At 38.3% G+C, this 21,497-nt stretch overlaps 1 protein-coding gene across 1 annotated transcript in view; it reads right to left on the bottom strand.

Moving 5' to 3' along the window:
* LOC123351037 (E1A-binding protein p400-like) overlaps positions 1 to 21,497 on the bottom strand; it is a 63,985-nt gene that overhangs the window by 15,763 nt on the left and 26,725 nt on the right. The window contains exons 23-44 of the mRNA XM_044990128.1: positions 20,260 to 20,414; positions 19,490 to 19,726; positions 18,266 to 18,430; positions 17,020 to 17,187; positions 13,010 to 13,104; positions 11,853 to 12,151; positions 9,938 to 10,140; positions 9,673 to 9,842; positions 9,262 to 9,458; positions 7,907 to 8,018; positions 7,150 to 7,293; positions 6,034 to 6,192; positions 5,677 to 5,760; positions 4,858 to 4,995; positions 4,718 to 4,762; positions 4,474 to 4,627; positions 3,321 to 3,562; positions 2,520 to 2,693; positions 2,241 to 2,288; positions 1,392 to 1,528; positions 752 to 808; positions 571 to 649 (exon numbers count right to left, since the gene is read on the bottom strand). Coding sequence (XP_044846063.1) covers positions 571 to 649; positions 752 to 808; positions 1,392 to 1,528; positions 2,241 to 2,288; positions 2,520 to 2,693; positions 3,321 to 3,562; positions 4,474 to 4,627; positions 4,718 to 4,762; positions 4,858 to 4,995; positions 5,677 to 5,760; positions 6,034 to 6,192; positions 7,150 to 7,293; positions 7,907 to 8,018; positions 9,262 to 9,458; positions 9,673 to 9,842; positions 9,938 to 10,140; positions 11,853 to 12,151; positions 13,010 to 13,104; positions 17,020 to 17,187; positions 18,266 to 18,430; positions 19,490 to 19,726; positions 20,260 to 20,414 — 3,262 coding nt within the window. The remainder of the gene's footprint in view (positions 1 to 570; positions 650 to 751; positions 809 to 1,391; positions 1,529 to 2,240; positions 2,289 to 2,519; positions 2,694 to 3,320; positions 3,563 to 4,473; positions 4,628 to 4,717; positions 4,763 to 4,857; positions 4,996 to 5,676; positions 5,761 to 6,033; positions 6,193 to 7,149; positions 7,294 to 7,906; positions 8,019 to 9,261; positions 9,459 to 9,672; positions 9,843 to 9,937; positions 10,141 to 11,852; positions 12,152 to 13,009; positions 13,105 to 17,019; positions 17,188 to 18,265; positions 18,431 to 19,489; positions 19,727 to 20,259; positions 20,415 to 21,497) is intronic.

The raw sequence follows: 21,497 nt of genomic DNA, 5'->3' as shown, positions 1-21,497 counted from the left end.
ATAGTCTGCCCTTACATTAGCTGATGAAGCAGGGCAGCTCTTACTGGATAAAATATGAATGGGGGCTACAGAATGAATAACAATAAAATGAGGAAGTAGGTTGCTTTTTGAGTGTCTCTCCAAAAAAAAAAAAAAAAAAGAGAGTCCTAGGTGCTTGTGAATACTATCACATTAAGATAGGCCAATAGGAAACTTCCTGTTCAAGAATTTGATGTTCAAACTCAACTAAAGAGAAGACTGGAACACTGCATGTGCAGGCCATTATAGTGGCAAACTTCCCTTAGAAGTCAGCTCATGTCACAGTCCCATTATTCATTTTCTAGTGCAATTTTATTTTGTCATTATTTAGAATTCAGAAATTAGTGAGCTACTGCTGCAGCAGGATATCGAACAGGAAAAGACTGAGCTCAAAAGTAAAAGGAAGTAATATGGGTTTAACGACCACAAATTACAACTACCCACTCATAGCAAACAGACACAATGTTGGTAAGTTCAGGCACAGGATGGAAGGGCATCACACTTGATTGCTTTTACTGCAGTCAGTTCATATAATTGAGATATAGGATGTACCTTTTTCTCTTTAGCAATACGCTCTGCTCGGAGGGATGCAACCTGAATTGGAGGAAGTGGCTTATCATAGTTGATTCCACTAGAAATAAAAGCAGTAAAAGAATTTAGAAATGAACATTTTAATAGAAAGTCCCAGTTTTTAAGCCATTTTTAAACCCTTTAAGACACAGTGACTACCCACCTTTCTGCAAGCACAGAAGCATGCTTTGGATTCTTCTGGAAAGGATTCATGCCAAGTCTGAAATTAACCAAAATTACATTACTGGAGAGAAAAAAACCTGAGCAGAAACATTTAATTTTATATGGTTTGTAAGGTAACGCTTTGCATTTCTGATGATGTTTCTCAGGCATTCCCAGCAGCACTAATGCTCATACATGGATGGATGCATTAAGATAGACTTTTACAGCAAACGTTAAATAAATGTAGCTGGCAGGTACCACACAAATAAGCATAAGATATTACTATGAGTTCAGGATTTTTGTAGCTTAGGCAAAAAAAATGTGCTGTATGGTGGAGACTTCTCTTAAATGGTATTCTCTGCCCCCCTGCCACCGCCTGCCCAAAAAGAGACCTAAAATTAACCCACATAAGAACAGATATCAGTTTCATCCTCACAGCCACAGAACAATACGGGGAAGGGGAAGAGTTCAAGAACAGAGAGACAAACAGCTAAGCAGAAAAGCATGGGAGCACGTTTGCATCACAAACATGAGAAAGTAAAAAGGTCCTTGGCTGGGACAGTGGTTAAGAATATAATTATATTTAAAAGGCATCTTTAGTATATAGTGAAATAGGAAATATCCTCGTTTAGCTTACTTACAGGGGTTTGATTGGTGGACTTCTCTTTCCTGCTATCATTTTCATCATCTCAAAATGGTTAGTATAAAGCTGAGTGTGGGTTGCACCTTCATCTTGGGCATAGATCTGATTGGTACGAAGCGGACGACTATTTTTGGTCTAAAAATAAAAACAAACAAAAAACCTTTACATTTAAAAAAAACCTAGCCATGCATAGCGCATACAAGTACTGTAAAATTACCACAGCACAGTTCTCCTAACAAAGCTATGTTACTCTCCAACACCCTTTTTAATTCCAGTACTTGGCTTCTCCTGAGCAGCGACTGCAAATGAGAGACAAGCCTGACTACTAGTCAGAAAACAGGACAAAGTCAGAACTTCTGGATCTACTCCCAGTTCTGTCATGTAACTTGCTGTATGGTTTGGAGGAAGTCACTTAGCTTTGTGACTCAGTCTCTGCATCTGTAAAATGGGGATAATACTATACCACGCAAGTGTTTTTCAAGATTAATTCATTAATTCTAAATCACTTCAATTCTTATATGAAATGTGCTATTATAAACGTTAAGTACTATGATGATAATCATGATGAACTACGTGGTGTTTTTGTGAAGTGGACAAATACTCACTAGTGATTAAGCTGAAACAACAAAACTGTGTGTGTGATTTACAATTTAGCTCCTAATTACAGGTGCTAAAATCTGGTATCGATTTACTGTATCAACAAACGAAAAGAGAGTCAGAATTTTAACTGCTGTTTCACTATTCAAGAAATACTCAATATAGATCTTCTATGAATCATTTGTCCACCTCTACTGATGCTAAATACCACAGCGTCTAGATTTGATTTGGAAAGAATTCCAATACACACCTTATAAATGCTTTTTGTCTTCTTTTTAGGATTAGCTTCGTACATTAGCTGTAAGGCAAAAAGGAAAGTTAGATCTTTTGTGGCAGATTTTGTTCAGGTGCTTTTTCTTTTCAAAGTCAATCACAAAATAAGTGAAAATCCTAATAAGGATACTCTTACATACTTTTAAAAGTTATTCAGTTATACTGCTGAAATATTTAAGAAAAATGTGTTTACAGAGTTCAGAAAAAGAACACTACAAACTGAAATTCAAAAGGATGCACCATTCAACAAACTCACTTTTCCTTCTTCTCTTGGAATAATGACATTTTCATATCGGTTTCGGCATTGTTTTGGTGAGCGATAGACTCGGCTACATGAGTTAACAACATCACTAACAAGATCCCAATTGGGTGTGTGCGCCGGTGACATGACAGCAAGGTTTAAAGGAAGTTCCAGTAATTGCTTCACTGCCTGGAAAATCAAAAGGTACAAAATTCAGGGTGACAAATAAAACCACCACACACTTCTAAACTAAATGTTTTCTGTATGTGTTGTCAGGCCATTAATTTAATCATAAAGAAATCTTATTCTCAGGCTAACCTCAAAAGACCCTTTTAGAGAACCAGTCTGCACTCCTGTGCAGAGGAATAATCAAGTATAAGGTGCTCTTACCCCCCTGCACAAGCTTGTCACAATACTGGTTACAACATGAAGCATCTGACGGAAGCTTCTCCCTCCCACACAGATGTACAGAATTTCGGCTGCATTCTCTAATGCCTCAGCCAGCACAACTGATCTAGCATGTACGGGAAGATGGGCCAGGAAAAGGGCTGGTGCAGCTTACTTCCTTTGTGGAGCAAAGGGAAAACAGGCACGGAACTGTGACAGACAGACAGTCACAGTTTTTGTCCCTGATCATTTCCTGTAGCAGCGTAGCTACATGCTGCCCCTGACTCAGAACAGACTGCAAAGTGCCAGTCTAGCCCCTAAGAACTAGAAATAACATTGCAGGGATAAAGTCAGAAAATAGCCACGTCCGAAGTTAGTAACTATATTATAGCAAAATAACGAGACTGGAAAGCAGAGGGTTCATCTTACCTGTAGTAGCGCCCAGTCTTCACTAATCAACCACTCAGGATTGTCCTGTCCAGCCTCAGCAGCTGGTTTGACAAGAGTTGGCAAAGGCTTTGCAAATTGTGTTTGCTGTTTTAACAGTATGTTCTTCTTCTGTTCTTTGCCCTCTCGTCGCATTTTCAACATCCCCGGAGTGGCTCGGTCAAAAAGTGATCGAGGAGGAATAACAGCCTCTCCATGGCGCTGCTTCTTCTTTCTACCTGCAGCTAGAAAAGTGATGCCATCTTCAGTGAGATCGTAAAAGAGGGCATTTTGTTAAGGCAAGCAACACATACAAATCAGTAGTAACTATCTGGCTGTGAGTAAAACAAATGGCTGTAGGTTAAACCAAAGGCTACCTATTAAAAAGTATTGTTTAAACTCAGTGATACTCAAACCTCAGTGGTTCAAGAGCCAAATCCGTGATCAACATTACCCAAAAGAGCCATAGTAGTGTGAATTCATTGTTTCATTTACTATGGTACTATATTATATTTATTGTCACAGCAAATAAGTTAATAACTTATTGCAAGTTGATAACTTAATTCATTAACAACACAGTAAAAGCATTCTGACCGGTTAATAATTAAATCACACAGCGTTTTAATATCATGCGATGCAAAAGCTGCAGGAGACACATTAAAGAGACACTTGCGGCTTGCAAGCCTGTCTGAGTATCACTGGTTTAACTAAATCACTGGTTTTTGCAATTGTTCACGTTATAAATAATGTGATATGATTTAAACAGCTAAGCATATTGCAAATTAACTTTGGCCTAATTACTATATTAAAAGAACAGGTTTAGAAATGAGACATTGTAATTGTTTACAGTAAAAAGGAAGACAAAAGTAAAAAATTATCTTAAAATAAACAATAAGCCCCAATGTATGAGTGGCAAAAGACACTGTTACAGGCAAGTTATATAGTTCATGACCATCCTGTTTTGAAATTGATTCTGCAGCTATAAAAAAGACAAAACTTTCAGACACTTCAAACCTGCCCGTAAAAACTGCATGATCATACCCTTTGATTTTTTTGGAGACCGATTATGTGGGGCAAGCTGTTAGAAGACACTATGTAAAATTTAATTTTACCTTCTGCTGCTAAGTCTCAGAACCTTTTTTAACCAAATATTTACCAGATGGATCCGTTTTGTGTCGTTTACGCTCTTTCCTGACGTACACTGGGGGCAACTTAGACTCTGGAATTGGGTTGGTATCATACATCAGACACATAACAGAATCGATGTAGATGTCATTGTCGTCCTGAGGTGGGGTAGGGGGAGTCCAAAGCTGCAAAAAACACAGTATACATGTCATTATGATTTGTTAACTAACTACAGATTTCTTCTCTTCAAAGAGATTAAAGCCTAAATAACTTACAGGCATTATTTCTGTTTGTCCATCTGGGCCTTCATAGACATATTCCTATAAAAGCAAAGAGAGACAATAGTTCAGTGAACTCACTGCATAACACCAAGAATGAATAGCTATTAAGTAACACAACATCTCTAAGTCATTACCTTGTTGTATGCATCCTCCCGAGTGTAGGTAAGTAGCTCCTCCTCCTCTTCTTCTTCCCAAAGCATTTTTTCCTCCTTTTCTTTCAGTTCCTTCATGTGATAAAATTCCCATGCTTTTTTTGCAGCTTTCAATTCCACCTAAGTGACAACTCAGTCCATTTATAAAACTCTATACAGTACTAGCCGATGGACTAAAATCTTTACAGGGACAATGTCAACTTGCATTTTGGGAAATGGGCAAATTCTTTTGAAATTTCTAATTTTCAGGTAGAGCACTTTTTAAACATTATAACCTGCATTTTTTTTAAACAACCTTTCTTTAACGAAAATTTAATAAGGGGTTTTCTGCTCCCCAGTGATGTTTAAAAGGATCATTTGGGTTAGCCTGCGAATAAATAAGCTCAGATCTGGGGTTCATTACTTGGCTCTGTCAGACATCCCATGTGACCTTGAGCAAGATAGTTGTGCCCCAGTCCTGCAATTTATGCATGTGCTCAACATTATTCAAATAAGCAATCCCTTTGCAGTCAATGGGACTATTCCTATGCTTCAAGTGATGCGTATACATGAGTATTTGCAGGACCGTGGCCATGTGAATGTCCCGGTCTTAGTTTCCCATTTGTAAAATGAGAATAATACTTGCCTACCTCTAAGGGGTCTTGGGAGGAAAAATTCAATAATGTTTGTGAGATGCTTAGCTACTATGGTGCTAAGGCTCATAATAGTATCTTCGGAGGAGTTTTCACTCATACTGAAGACGTATCTCTGCTGGTATGAACTGCAGAAGTATACGAGAATGTGTATTCATTGATATCTTACCTCATTTATTCTTGTTTTACTCTCATCAATGGAAACATGGAAGAGCTCCAAATAATTCAAAGCATACTTCTCAATTGGAGTAAGCTAAAGGAATACATTAGAAGACAGTTATTGCTGAGGATAACAAAGTTACAATGCAAACAGGGGTTACCAAAGCTGTCATTTAAAATAAACCTCCTTTGTTTAAGGTGTAATGCCCCATGGAAGTCAGCTGGAGTTTTGCCACTGATTTCAACAGGAGCAGTATCAGGCTCTTAGAAAGAAAAGCTACTCTAAGGTCAGAGTGCAGAAAGTTGAAGTTTTTTAACTAAACATTCCCAATTGTTTTAAGAAAATGTTTATGGAAAGTCATGGTACCTGATCCACAACAGCAACTAACTCCTGCAACTGCGAGGGCTCTTCATTGTACTTTGGCTCATACAGCTCTGAAATTAAAGGTTCTATGCTTGATTCTGCTCCTGCTTCTTGTACACATTTGTTTGGCTCTTCATCTTCTTGTTCAATGCTGTTGAGAGCCTTTAAAAAAATAGAGGTTTTAAAAGATACAATATACCATTACAAACATATGCTTCAGAGGGTTGACGCAAAGCCCACTGAAGTCGATGGAAAGATTTTCATGAACTTCAATCAGCTTTCGAGCAATCTGAAGATTGTAAATAAAGCCACAAATTTACACAAGTACATGCTTTCACAATAGAAGTGTTCAGTACTGTCATAGTGGCACAGCCCCACCCACACCCAATATCAATTATTTTGAATCAAAACTACACAAATATACACCCTGTCTACTTCGCCATTAAACTTGCCCTCCCTACACCACACACGATAACGGCATTACAAAAATTAAATATTTCCAAAAATTACTTTCAACCATTAATAAACAGGCTTTCTTACTCCTATAATTCAAGATACCAGTTGGTTTCAAACTCAGAGGACAACAAGCAATTAATTTATTGTACAGGCCAATTGCTCTAGTACCTTGAAGAAATTGGTTAAATAAAAAGCCACACTATTATAAAAAGGTAGAGGTAGAGGGAGAATTAAGAATTACTTTTGCAGAGGGACATTAAACGGAGTACTTTGGTATTTCTGCTCTCCGTGCATGTGTTCATCTCCCATTAGTGTTATTGCACATCATGCACACAGGTCGGGTAGGGAAATTCTACTGATTACATTCTGAACATGTTAAAAACAAACAAACAAAAAAGCCATACGCATGATGCCAATTTTTACAATAAATATTTACGTATGTATTCAGCAAAGAGACCAAACAGCTCCAACGGAATTCTCAGCTATGTATGTTTTATAAACTTTGCTAAAACAGAAGAAAATCTCATACAAAAAAGCTAAACAATAGAATTCAGAAGTGAGAATTCAAAAAGTTAAGTCAGACATTTCAGACTCAACTCATACTGTTGTACTTTCTCCTCTCGTCCTCTGATGCCCATTAAGACAAATTTGTTATGCAATTACCTCTATAAAAGGTCTTGCAACCTTGGGTGAGATTGTTTCTGCTGGAGAGGGCTCCTGAGAAAGTACCACAAATTCCTCTGCTTTCACTCTAAAACCAGAATCCTCCATAGGAGAATGAACCTCAAACAGCTCCTGGATAGTTTGCTTGGTGGAAAGGCAGAGGGAAAAAAAAGTACATTAAGTTCTTCAAGATTATTCAATTTCTCATGTTATTCAGAGTTAACTTGGTGGGAAATGGAACTTATAAGTAGGATGTTAGTTAAAAGAGAAAAATGAACCTTTAACTTTTCTAACAATATTTCTGGAAAGATTTTCCTTTCTCTTCAGTACACTTCTGCCAGAGGAGGGTGGAGAAGTATAAGTGTACTTTGTATACTAAGTGTACTGTAAGGGAGTTCTGAAGGGCCCACAGTTCACATTTCCCATGCCTGCACTTTATATATCCTCATTTTCAAAGCTATATATTGCCACATCTACCCTTTCAAGCTCCACAGAATTAAAGCAATGGGTAAGAGACCAGGTTGAAATCAAACCCAGCTCTTGAGCACAATAGTATATTATCAGACCACTAGGTGGCCCAAATATATCTTAAGAACAGTGTATTAACTAGACATATATTAGACTTACTGATTGCTTAACTCAAATACCCATATAAATACATTTCTACTAATCCTCTGGCTTTATGATCCATATGTCATATCAATTACGAGAAATCTCTTCAGGGAAAAAAAATGAAAACATCTTAATATAAAAGTACCTGTGTTAAAAAGGCCATGGAATAGTCATTTCCCTGAGCAGCTACTTCTCGGATCAAATCCTTAGTGCCATTTTTCAGAAGCTTCTCTTCCACAGAATTACCACTTACAAGCCTAGAAAAAATGACAGAGAATTTGTTATACCATTCTCACCATGGTTTCCAGAAATCAAAGAAGAATTTTAGCCACCACCATGAACAATAAAGCTGAACTTGTAGGGCTTTGTCTAGTGGAGGATAAAATGTGTATTCTTAAACAGTGTTAGCGGGCACATTTTATCTAACATATTTTAAAACTCTAGTGTAGACAGGCTAAGTTGTATTTTACACATAAGCCGGTTGAGGTGAAGCCTAGACACCCCCTGTAGGCTAACACATACACACTATAGTTGTAAAACATGCTAGTTAAAACATACTAGCTAACACAGTTTAAGGACACACCTTTTATTCTGGTCTAGACCTAGACAAGCCCTTGACATCATGTTTACTTTGTCTTAGATTTATCACAAAGGGTGGGCTATCATTAATAAAACTGTCATTATTTAGAAACAACAAAAAACAACAGCCTTAATTTAATAATAAACAGAGAAAGAATCTATACTACTAGGAGTTTCTACCATTGAGCGTTATTACATTGCTATTTATGATTTTTTCCCCCTCAGACCTATCTTACGGTAACATTTTCCCTGAGGGGAACCCAAACACATCCATTATAAAACTTTCTATTAGTGATCAAATTAACATACAAAGGATAGTAATTCATCTAGAAAAAATCAAAAGCGATTTAGCAGATTGTTAACTTGAATTTTCCATACTACAAAAGACTTCAGTATAAGTGTTTCAAAAAATCTATTCTTTTTGAAACAGGCTATATTGTTAATTAGAGAGAAAGGTAGGTGAAGTAATATCTTTAATTGGACCAACCTCTGTTGGCGGAAGGGACAAACTTTTGAACTTCACAGAAATGTTGGCACTTCATTTAAGTGGTCTATAAAATGTGTGAACCTCTTATGCTTAACAATCTGTCCCTATATGTATTGAGCTCAGACACAATGGTTACCTTCCCCAAACCTGAAGAAGAGCTCTATGAAGCTCAAAAGCTTCCACCAACAGAAGTTGGTCCAACAAAAGATTATTACCTCAGATACCTTGTGTCTCTCATATCCTGGGACCAACACAGTTACAAGACACCAAACAAATATATTAGTTAGCATTTTGGTTAACTTCTTTAATTAGCTGAAAAATTAAGCTTTTTTTCCATCTGAATTTTAAATCACATAGAAGCAATGTTTCCCGTTTTCAGTTTTAATTTTAAATTAGAGCATGCTATAGAAAAGGCTGCTCTGTCTAACAGTCACCTGTATATGTGGATGTCTTTGCATCTCCCAATTCTGTCGCACCATTCCTGAGCCTTTGCATCCATCACTGGGTTTAAATCATTGTCATAGAATACGACAGTGTCTGCCTCCACAAGATTGACACCTGTGGAACGACTGTGAGAGGAAAGGATGGCACAGAAAATGCGCTTGTCTCTGTTGAAACTTTTCATCAGTTCCTAGACCGGGGGGAAAAATTGGTAATCAGAATCATAAACCAATACTGAAATAAGATTATACTCACTCTGATGGAATGAAAAGTTAACAAAATCTAGATTTCTCATTCATTTTGAAATGACAAAGCACGTTTCCTCTTCATGTATCAGTGCTCAAAATTAAAATTTAGAAGTATATCACAACTATATCTGTGGTTAACAGATAAAGTGACCTTACCTGACGTTGTTCATGGTTAGCATATTCATCAATTCTGACAAATGTGAGAAAATGGAAGTTCAAGAACAGCTCCAGTATATCTAACATTAGAATCATCTGTGACAAAATCAACACACGGCGTCCTTCGGCTTTCAGCTTCTGAAGCAAGACAGCAAGAGCTTCCAACTTTCCTATGTTTTAGGGAGAAGAGATTATAAAGACTTTATACACAGCATTCAACTGCTGCCAGAGGAAGCAAATCTGTGTAATACAGGTTCTCCTTTACCTGAATCATACTGCACCAGTCGGAGGTCAGGGAACTGTAGTAAGCGTGGAGTTGTAATCTGGTGCAGCTGATGTAAATATGGAGTTGCCTTCTCCTTAAGATTGTGCTTGAAGACTTTCATCTTATGATTATATGAAGGGGGAGGTTTTGCTACATACAAACATGGGGGAGCAGCAACTGCAGCTGGTAACACACAGCGAGTCCTGAAAATGCAGCAGAACTATTTCAATAGGCAGGAGGCGAAGAAACTGCACCTTTAAGTGATCAATTCTAGCAATCACCTTTCATCGTCGCAGGGTAATCCCATTCTTACACCATTACCTAGATGGCCTCGCAATTCTTTGTGTGTCTTACTAAATATTACAGGTGTCTCAAAGAGTAAAATGTTTTAATTAGTTTTTGTGGACCAATCTGGATAATGGCTACAAAATAATATTTTGCAATAAAACAATAAAGGATTAAAGCCTTGAGCCTGTAGACTGAGAACTTTACTCCCATGAGTACTCAGACTGTTTGCAGGATCATGGTCTACAAATCTAAATATTAATTTCTACTCAATATATCATGAGTAGGGACCTACCAAATTCACGGTCCATTTTGGTCAATTTCACAGTCATAGGATTTTAAAAATAGTAAATTTAATCATTTCAACTATTTAAATCTGAAATTTCATGGTGTTGTAATTGTAGGAATCCTGACCCAAAAAGGAGTTGGGGGGGAGGGGGAAGTGTCACAAGATTTTTGTAGAGAGGGGTTGCGGTACTGCTACCCTTACTTCTGCGCTGCTGCTGGCGGTGGTGCTGTCTCCAGAGCTGGGTATCTGGAGAGTGGCGGTTGCTGGGCAGGAGCCCACCTCTGAAGGCAGCGCTGTCACCAGCAGCAGTGCAGAAGTCAGGATGGCCTGGTACGGTATTGCCACCCTTACTTCTGCGCTGCTGCCTGCAGAGCTGGACACTCAGTCAGCAGCCACCACTCTCCGGCCACCCAGCTCTGCAGGCAGCAGTGCAGAAATAAGGATGGCAATACTGCAACTCCCCTAAAATAACCGTAAGAAAAAAACAGATGTTTATTCCATGCACAGGAGATTGAAACTAGCATTTTTCCTGGCAGTGGCAATGGGTCAATTGCTCTCCAAAGAAGAGACTTGACAGTCCACGCATAAATCAGTCCTCCATTGTGCCAAAGAATGGCAGCTCAGACATTGCTAAGAAACAGCACAACCTGTACAAACCCTACTGTAAGCAAGTCAAAAGAAGTTTGAAATTCTCTAACAAATTCCTTTGCACTGTGGGTTTTGAAGAAAACTGTACCCATTTTGCTCTAGATCAGGGGTAGGCAACCTATGGCACACATGCCAAAGACGGCACGCGAGCTGATTTTCAGTGGCACTCACACTGCCCGGGTCCTGGCCACCGGTCCGGGGGGCTCTACATTTTAATTTAATTTTAAATAAAGCTTCTTAAACATTTTATAAACCTTATTTACTTTACATACAACAATAGTTTAGTTATATATTATAGACTTATAAACAGAGACCTTCTAAAAACATTAACATGTATTCCTGGCACGTGAAACCTTAAATTAGAGTGAATAAATGAAGACTCAGCACACCACTTCTGAAAGGTTGCCGACCCCTGCTCTAGAGAGCTATCTGAAAGCTCATATGTTGAGAAATTCTTCTCATATCTTAATTGAAACACAGAAGACACTCAGACGTATAGGAGACAGTGACAATTATAAAGATTCTAAATTCAGCCATTAAGAAAAATGCAGTGGTTACTGTAATGCATGTCTGCTACTGCAATGTTAAATGGCCTAAAATGAACAAGCTCTGAACAAGAAAAGGCAGTTTTACAGATGTTTGAAAAGAACTCTTAGAAATGAGTAATCCATAATCATGAAATCCACAAATTACCTATTAACAACATCCTTTAGGGATTCCTGCTGCTGATCTGATGTCAGGATCAAGTCTTGCAGTGGATTACTTGGGCCTTCAGAGGCACTCAAAGAAAGGTAACAGTTCACAAAGCCAGCCCACCTCCATTTGTTGTCCCCAGCGGAACAGTGTTGCGGGACCTTTCTTTCACCAATCAAAGAGCAAATTCCCAACAAGTCTCTGCCATACACTGGAGCTCTGGAACAACGGCGCTCATTGCCAGAAAATATTCTGTCAAGGCGCTCCTTCAGAAGCCTGTTCTTTTCTTCAAATGATTCCTTTACCAAGAAAAAGTGAGAAAAAAATGTGCTGCTTATAATGAGGATGACAAGAGCATAAGTTACTTTAGAACAAAGCTGTAAACATTAAAACAACATAGTAGAGATAAATGATGTTTTATATCATTCACTTGCCAAACTGGTAAAGTGACTTGGGTCCAACTGCTAGAGGATTAAAATTTAATGTACAATTCGAAGAGCACAATTAAACTCATCTCTAGTTAAAAGGCTCACTTCCATCATAACTTTCAATTTTCTTGCTTTTGTTAATTTAAAGTTTCAGAAAAAAATATTTTGTTAATTTATATGGAACACTCCAATAAATGTATGAATTTCCTCAGATTCATCCTATGGAAGACTTCTCCAAAAGTTACATAAAAGTTTGCTGTCTCCCCATATTTTTATGGGTTTTCCTAAAAATTTCTTACCTTTAAAAGAATTTTTTAAAAGTCATCTATTTCTAAGCTTCCTCCATGTTAAGAACATACAGGGAATTTGATGGTTCTCATAACTGTTTCTGCAACTGGAGGAAATTGTGTCTCGTGGTGCATTACTGCATACTTATGATCTATTTACTATGTAATATCCTGTCTGCCAATACGCATAAGCAATCCATTCACTGCTGTGGAGCTTTACATACCAAAATACGTTTTCATTAATAATTCCTAGCCTGTTTTAAATTCAAAAGTTTAAACAAAATCTGAAACACTGAAATTGTTTTGCCTACTCTATAAATCAAACTTGCTATATATTCCAGCTGTATTTATTTAGTTTATAAATTTTATTCCCATACTCTTGGAATTGATAAAATATTAATTCTGAGAAGTTTTGTTTACACTGCAAAATAATTGCAAGTACCTGTGATTGTCCACCATGGGTAGGTGCAGGTTTTAATGTTGGCCCCGTGTCACCTGATGTTAAGTTAGTAACTGCAGCTCTACCTGGAATACAAACTAAAGATAAACCAAGTGTTTATATTTATATCTGCAGATATGTATCTATAACGCAGCAATATAATATTTCTACAATGTACCAATCTTGTCAGAATTCAAAGAGCTGACAGATGTTTATACCAACTGCTAAAAAAAAAACCAAAAAAAAACCAAAGCCCCCAAGGCAGAACAGAAGGACCACTGAACAGCCATCACATACTAGCAAGCCAAGTTGGATTAGGACCAGTGACAGAGGTGAAAAGTTGCATATCCTGGTTATTCTCATTTCTGTCAGAAATTAATCTGTTTATGCTTCTACTTCAGTATACATACTGCAAGAGCTTTGTCCATTTAAAGCTCTCTTGGGGAAAAAAATGCTTTGCTTTTTGCCTATCGTTTTGCTCAATTAGCTTGCTTCTCCTTCAGTGAGAAGGTCTCATTTGTCTACAGGACTGATCTGAAGGGAAAAGTTGTTAAGTTTACAAGATAATACAGAGGAGGAGGAGAAATTTATTTACAGTCAGCTGGACTGGGCTTGTACTGAATAACCTTAATTTTTGTCCATTACTAGGACTTGGATTTATCTTCTCTTACTAGTGCATGTGATTATAAGTGTGGTATATCAAATTATTCTATTGTGATTAAAAAAACCTAGTTCTGAGTCTCACCTTATAGGATTGTCAAGTATTCGCAACCATCTTATTTTTTTAATGATGGTTTTGTTAAGTCTTTTCTGTATTTTTTCCCCTGTGTATTTATTTGTTCACGTAAGAGCGACATGAAGAGCCAGAACTACTGTTAGGATTTTATATTCAGGCAATTCTTTTTGTACATTTACCACCTAGTATCTGCAGTGTATTGCTTTTGCAGGATTTAAGCAGCAGAGAGATGTTTAAATGTGATGGCAAACCAAAGGTCACAACAAGTACCTGTGCCATAATAACTTGGCTCTACATGAAGCATGTATTAATATATTGCCAATATTTGATGTAATTATTTGTCTGTGTTCCTTCCCTTTCCCTACATATTCTGAATCACAAAAAATGACTGTCCTGTAAAGGAACACTAAATGTGTTCAAACGTCGTGAGGGTGTTTTCGTCTTTCTGAAATTTGATTAAGCAGGTGTACAATCAACATTTCTAAGCAATGCCATTGCCTGGGTTTTGCTTTGCTTATGTAAAGACCTAGTGCTTTCATGATCTTGTGTGTATGCCATTTGCAACATTATTGTATTAGTCTGACAATTCGATAACTATCTGATTTAAAAAAAAAAACAAAAGGAAGAGTGTCCTGCCAGATAAAGCGATGCTGTCATAATCTTAGGGATCTCATAGTAATTTAGATCTTCTTTCCAAAAATATATCAATTCAGTATTCATACAATGAAACACAACATTTATATAATTAAAAATGCACCTAATACATCTTTTTGTACAACACCTTTGAATCATCTTGCAGCATGTGTATGAATGTAGTTGTTTGCAAGTTCTTTCCAGAACAGCTAAACCAGCTACTAGAATATTACACAATAACAATAATGTAAATAAAACTACATACAATGTCAAGGATAGCGTTCACCCAGTGGCAACACTGTATTCTTCTTGATTTCTAGGCAAGATGTATAGTTTCCTACCACACGCTGTTCACCAGCAATGAATGCTCTCAGTAGAAAATTAGTACAAACTCCCTGCTACTCAATATGACACTGCATTTCGGGGTTGAATTGATACACTAATGAACAATTAGACTTAATTAGCACAATCTGTGGCAAATATATTATACAGTTAAGAGGAATAATCAACTGTAAGAAGCAAAGAGAGGACATCTTCATGTTTCCACATTTTTACATTAAGCAAACGAGCTACTCTGAGCTTCCAGCATACATGCAAGTTTGCGATATACAGACACAAACTAAGCAATTATTCCCATCATCTGCAATAATGGCATTCATTCAGCATTTAAATCAAAGTCTTGAAAGTCAAAACAGGTACTCCGAAAATATTTTTTTACTGTGCTTAAAAGATGAATCACGAAAGACATTCTTTATTTTTCCTTTATAATACATAAAAGTAGCCTCAGTAGTTTCAGAGGGACTCTTCTCTCATCTTAAACTACTTGAATGTTTACGGTTTTTACTTTGGAAATATAAGGCCCTGAGAATTACCTGTTTTTCTTGGAGGACTTTAGGAATATTAGTGACACTGAAACGTGGTATCACAGCTGGAGGATGAAACATTAAGCTATACCACCTTCCAACCTAAGACTGGACATTCCCTACCTCCTCTCTCCCCAAAAAAGTTCCACAAAAAAGAAAAAATCAGGATCTGAACCTCACAGCCATCTTAATGCATGAAAAATGGATCAGTAAATGGACTTTTTAATTATTATTTTGCAGGTGACCTTCAATTAGGAGGTGACTATGGCAAACAGCATTTCTAATGGACAAATCCCAATAACTGCATTTCTGATCAGTTAGTAAATTGCTGTTTTGTCTTAAAGTCAAAATGGCACAGGTACCCCCTAGACACCCAGTGCTCTGTTGTTCCTCCCGTTAACGTCTTGATCGTGTTTATAAACAAGGCTGCCAAACACCTGACATGTATGTACAAGGGGGCAGAGCCCGGAAAACAAAAGGTCAACTAGAAAAGGCAAGTACAGAAAGAAAGATCAGTTAGTGAAGTCACTACTGGAAAGAGGACGCACATAAAAGACTACCCAACGCCCTCATAATATACAATAGATCCCACTTATTAGCAACCTCTCAGTTCCCAGCAAAAAAAAGTTGCCATTATCTGGAAGCTGTCAATAAGTGGAATGAAGGTTTGTGGGGCTGCAGCCAGGGAAGGAAGCACTGGGACATGCTTTCTCTGTCTGCAGTCCTTCAAATCTGCCTGTGGCCAGTGCTCCACATGTCCCAGCATTTCCTTCCCTGACTACAGTATTGTAAACCTGACTGCAGCTGGAATCCACATGGGAGATAAAGGGCTGCTGGGGTGCACACGTTCCCACGCAGCTGGTGAGCCCCTGTGGGAGTCCCAGCACTACGGGCTGGGAATGGAAGCTATAGCCCAAATAACAGGACTTTCCATGGGGACCAAGGGTGATGGAGGCCCATGGAGCTGCATGGTGTCTCTCCATGGACTCTTGCGGCTGTGCCTTACCCCGGCACATGGGGTGGCAGCCAGGGAAAGAAGTGCTGATTTGTGCCAAGCTCGGCACAGCCCTACAAGCACAGGAAGAGGTGCTGTGCAGCTCCATGGGCCCCCAGTGCCTGAGGAAAGACCAGGCATCCAGGCTATAACCTCCTTCCCCATTGCTGCCCTGCCCACAACCTCCCCTCCCAGCCTGCAGCACCTGGACTCCAGCAGGGGCTTCCACACTGCAGAAACCTGCATGCAGCCGGGGCCTTTCTTCCCCCAAAAAGTTCATAAAGCAGCATGCCTGTTCCCAATATCTAAATCCATTAAAGTCAATGGGACGGCACTGGTTCCTAACAAAATGTTGCTACTAACTGGAAGTTGCTAATATCAGGATTGCTATTAAGAGCATCTGCTGTAGTAAAAAATAATCATCTAGATTCTACTTTGAAAAGTGGCAAATATTTTAAAACTTACATTTTACTATCCAGGGCAATTTGGTTTTAGAGAGAGCTTGAAAAGAGAAATTTTGAATACACAGTGCAGCCTCAACCTCTCTGAAGCATGCATTTTTTCCATTCTGTTTTGGTTTAAAGATTTGTGTTCGTTTCCAGTTTAGGTAACTCAATCTCCACCACTTAAACAGAACAAAATAGCTCAATCAGTTAGCTAGTGCATGTTTCTAAATTAACAATGACAATTACCTGGTACCAATTAATAAGCAACTTGAAATACATAAAAAGCAATTTTGCTAGGTAGATGTCAAACTGGAGACATAACTTCACGACAGAGCACTTACCTTGCTGCGTTACTGCTGTAGAAGTTGGCACACCTGCTTGGTGCTGGTTTCCCAAAGCATTCAGAGCATTTTGAACAGTTCCTGCTTGAGAGACTGTCTGCATGACAACTGGGCCCTGAGGCCGCAAGTACTGCTGGCCTGGAGCCGAAACAATCTGAAGAACACTTCCTGCAATTGTGAGTTAAATGAAAAAAATTAGTCAGTGCAAAAGAGAGAAGAGCCAAGAGTCTTCTCCAGCAGGGCGTATTACCACCAACAGGTAAGGCATACCCTACTGGGAATATCTGGTTCAAAGTGAATGAACACAAAAGTACTGTTCATCTAATGCAAGAATTATTCATCTGAAACTAATCAAAGGAAGTTCTTAAAATTACCTCATTTCCTTACACGCCAGAAGGAAAAGGCAGCAAGGTATCAGGAATCTATGTAAGTATTTGTTTTTAAATTTACTCCCAATTATGTAATATCTGTCCCCAAATATACAATATTTTAATTTTGCTGTACATCTAATTTACTTACTGGATTCAAAATTTAAGATTTTCTGCTGTAAGGACAGCCACCTACATTTTCTCAAAGTTACATATAGAAATATCCTCATAGGTTAAATCATTCTAAAACTAGAAAAAGCCCATCACCTTCCCTCCCCAATTACATCTACTTCATGGGCCTAATTAAAGCCTCTACTTTTGCAGCTAAGCAAATTTCCCCAGAATCTGGGAGTTCACAAACCACAGAACCTCCATAACCAGAGCCAAGAGGGGCTGTTTCAGAGCAAGAATATTGTATGCCATGTACTCTGCACATGGCAGTGGCTGGGTTAAAATAGACACACATTAGCTTATTATGGAAAGGTTAAAAAGTAATGTTGCAGAAACAAGGTTAAAGGTTACTTGAATTTTGCTCCACATGACTGTGTATTTAATTTTTAATTAAAGCATTATTTTACTTTATTTGCACAATATACATATAAGAATATATTCATGAATGAAAAATTCAAATAAAATTTATAAAAATGCTGTAACCACATTTCCTCTATCAGGTGTATATTTTTTCTAGAGAGATCTACCTTGCTGCCCCTCACAGCACACACAGAGAACAGACACAACAAATGGTATTATCAATGGAAAAAAAATACCTCCTTTTTTAATATGCTTAAAATACAGCAACGAGGAAAGCCTTCCCCGTCTCAATGATCTAGTTTATCAGCATTAGAAAACCCACTGATTGAAGCTGGACAGAAGAGTACCTTGCAGCTGCAGAGGCTGCCCTGCCGTCAGCTGGCGGAGTTGGCTGTGTGATAAAGTAAATTTATTCCCTTGAAACTGCAGTGTTACAGGTGTCTCTGGCTGTGCGATTCTGCCTTGTGCTGATGCTATGGAGGCCAGGTGGGCTATTTTTACTACCTCACCACCTGTTAAGGAGGGAAACATACATTAATGAATGCCCTTCTCTTCCCAGAATTCTAAATGTTGGTTAGTAAACTGGTGCTGAAGCGCCTTCCATGCATAATTATATAAAGTGCTTCAAAAGTGTCATATAAAAGTTCAGCAGGTATTGCTTTCTGTATTTGTTGGACAGACTGGAAAAAACCGATCATTTAAAATTAAACATCAACATTTGAGAAGTTATCCTTTCACTTTTAGTAGCAAAAAGTGTAAGAGCTACCTGAAAACTCATGTGACACTTTATAACAGAATAAGTATACATATTAAAGTGATCTCCACTGCCTTTTCAAGAGCACTAAGAAAGGTTTTTAAAAAAAAAAAGAGACAAAATATTCACTCAAAATAAAATGAGAAAAAACACATTTTAAAAAGCTTGAAGATTAAAATGTGCTGCATAAGCAAGATTTATATCAAGTGAGCTGCACTTTTAGACAAGTCAAAAAGCTCTAAAATTATAAGCATCAAGATTTTTCTGATTTAAATGCAGAAAGTTTACAAGCAAAAAGCGCCAAGTATAGTTACAAAATGGTAGCACGAAACTTAGCTTTTGTAAAGGCAGTGCATTACCCCAAAGAGAAAATTAATACATCAGTGCTCAGTATTCTATATACATGCTAATAGGCAGGGCACATACAACCTAAAAGCAAAGCCTCACTGCTTTTCTCTGTCTAACAGTTGTGACTTTTGTCTCTGCGAGAGAGGTCTTTAAGCAGATGGATTAGTGTTTAATATGAAAAGAATAATTAGGATAGAGCTAAAACATTTGGTCTGAAGGAAGTCTTGCCAGCAGAGGAAACATGCAGAAATAGGAGATTAAGTTGACACCACTAATGTATGTCCACAGCAATTCTATTGTTTCTTAACCAATTTTTGATTTTCCTTGGTCATAAGCAGCGTAGTGAGCAAGGCTAATCAGAAGAGTGAAAAAAAAACACAAAGATTCTGTACACATTTTAGGGTGCCTAGTAACTTAACCTCATTGTAGTAAAAAGGTGGGAGAAACCTTGAAAGGGGAGGCCACTTACTAGGCAACCGTGCCTGGGCCTGAGAGGTCAGTACCAGCCTCTGAGGCAGCACACTTTGTTGGATGGTGTGCGAGGGGGCCTGTGGCTGGGTCTGGCCTAGCTGTGAGGCCTGTGCAGTGGTCTGACCCCGCTGTTTCACAGGATTGGCTGTGCTAGTTGCTGTGGTGAAGGTCGCTGCTGGCTGGTGTCTTGGAGCACTGGTAGAAGCCTGAGTTGTCTGAAACTGTGCTGCTGCAGCTGCAATCAATAAGGTTTGTTTGTGCAAGTTGTTAGAGGTTTTAACTCCATTGTTTTAAACAACCTGCATTAAAAAGAAACCTTCCAACAGGATATTAAAATGGCTAAAGGAATGGCTTTTCCTTACAGACTGGGATTTCTACCCATACCTATCACTCCATCCTATTTTTACAACAGTATATAATCGGTAAGCATTTTTTAAAAGACTAAGTATATATACACAAAAGCATTGTAAATCCCTAAATTCAACAGAACATTATATACAATTGGGGGTTTAACTACCAATTGTGTCACAGTATATTTCATGCATTACCAGTTAGGCTACACAAGATTAGCTTTGCACTACAATGGTAGGTCACACTGTAGCAACTAGTGGAGGAAATTTACTGGCTATTAGTTTGTTTTTATTTTAATTTTGTTTAAAAGCCATTAGTAATCTAGACCACCAAGCTAGAGGAAAGAAGAGTTCTATTAACAAACTAGCACATCAGTAATTTCAGAGGTATTAATTAAGGTAGCAATACCTTTCTTACCTTGATTCGCAGATACTGTAGCAATGGGTGATCTTCCTCGCACTTGTCCCTGCTGAGTTACTGTTGCTGTGGTCACTGTCCGCTGCACTTGAGTACTTGGAAAAACTACAGTCCTGCCCTCAGGCTTCTGCCCATACTGAACTGGCTGAAACAACCTGCAAAGTACACGCAAAATAAAAGCTTAAGAGAAAATTATTAACCAGGCCTTTAAAAATCCACTCAGCTTTCCCAGGGGAACAGAGAGATCAAGCCCATCTATGCCTGCTAAATTTAAGCTTTCCTTTAAAAAAAAGTTTCCACTGATGCAATGTTGATTTCTTGAATCTGCAGACCAACAGCTCCATTGCCTCTGCTGCTGCTCACAGCTTTTCCAAGAGCAGCAACAGCATGACACTGAAAAAGAATTGGACTGGCTTCACTTACTACTATTCAAAAACCTTATGGACAGCAGTGAAACCAACTAGAAATCGCTGACACTGTTGCTTGAGAAAGCTATGACCTGCACCACATAGGTGTGGAGTTGTATGAGGAAAGGAGAAGTCATAAGGAGGAAAGGAACAAAGATATCCTGCCACTCTACATAGCTAAGGAGAAGGACGGAAGAGAAGAGGGGAAGTTCCTTCTTCTTTGCAGATGTTTGCATCTACAAGGGAGCATTTGAACAGAACTCAACAGCATACCACTTCTGCCTTCACTGATCAGTCTCTTATCTAATCATATTTGATACCAGACTCTGGCTGGTAGATATCTGATAAGGTTTGCAAGTCTTGTTATTACATACTAGAAAACCTACATGTATGCAGAAGTGCTGCAAAATCTGTACAAGGGGATGCACTGCAACATTTCTTTCAACAGCAACTCCAAGGGATAGGTTCCAACATATACTTGTGTAGTATACATGCAGACAAATTAAAACTACTATGATGGGCTGCAAGAATCAGGGCAGAAAGCAGGAGAAAGAAGGAGGTCCTCAGAATTTTTAAAGTGAAGTGGGGCACCCCCCTATGGCATCTCTAGAAAGAGAACCTCTACAACTTCCAGATTCTTCAGTACATTGGTTCCTTACAAGAGAAATACTGTTAGAAAGCATACCACTGTTTGGTCCTATGCTACTGCGGACACAGCTAAATGCCTGAAGAACTACCTGCAAAACATTCACTAATTCTGCAAGATTTGCTTTCAGTATTCTAGGATTCCTAGAATCAAAGGCTATTTACTTCTATATTAGTGTGAACCAT

The sequence above is a fragment of the Mauremys mutica genome, chromosome 16, assembly GCF_020497125.1.
Source record: "Mauremys mutica isolate MM-2020 ecotype Southern chromosome 16, ASM2049712v1, whole genome shotgun sequence".
NCBI classification, from domain to species: Eukaryota; Metazoa; Chordata; order Testudines; family Geoemydidae; genus Mauremys; species Mauremys mutica.
The sequence above is the reverse complement of the archived record's forward strand: the minus strand, read 5'-3'. Positions and strand labels throughout refer to the sequence as shown.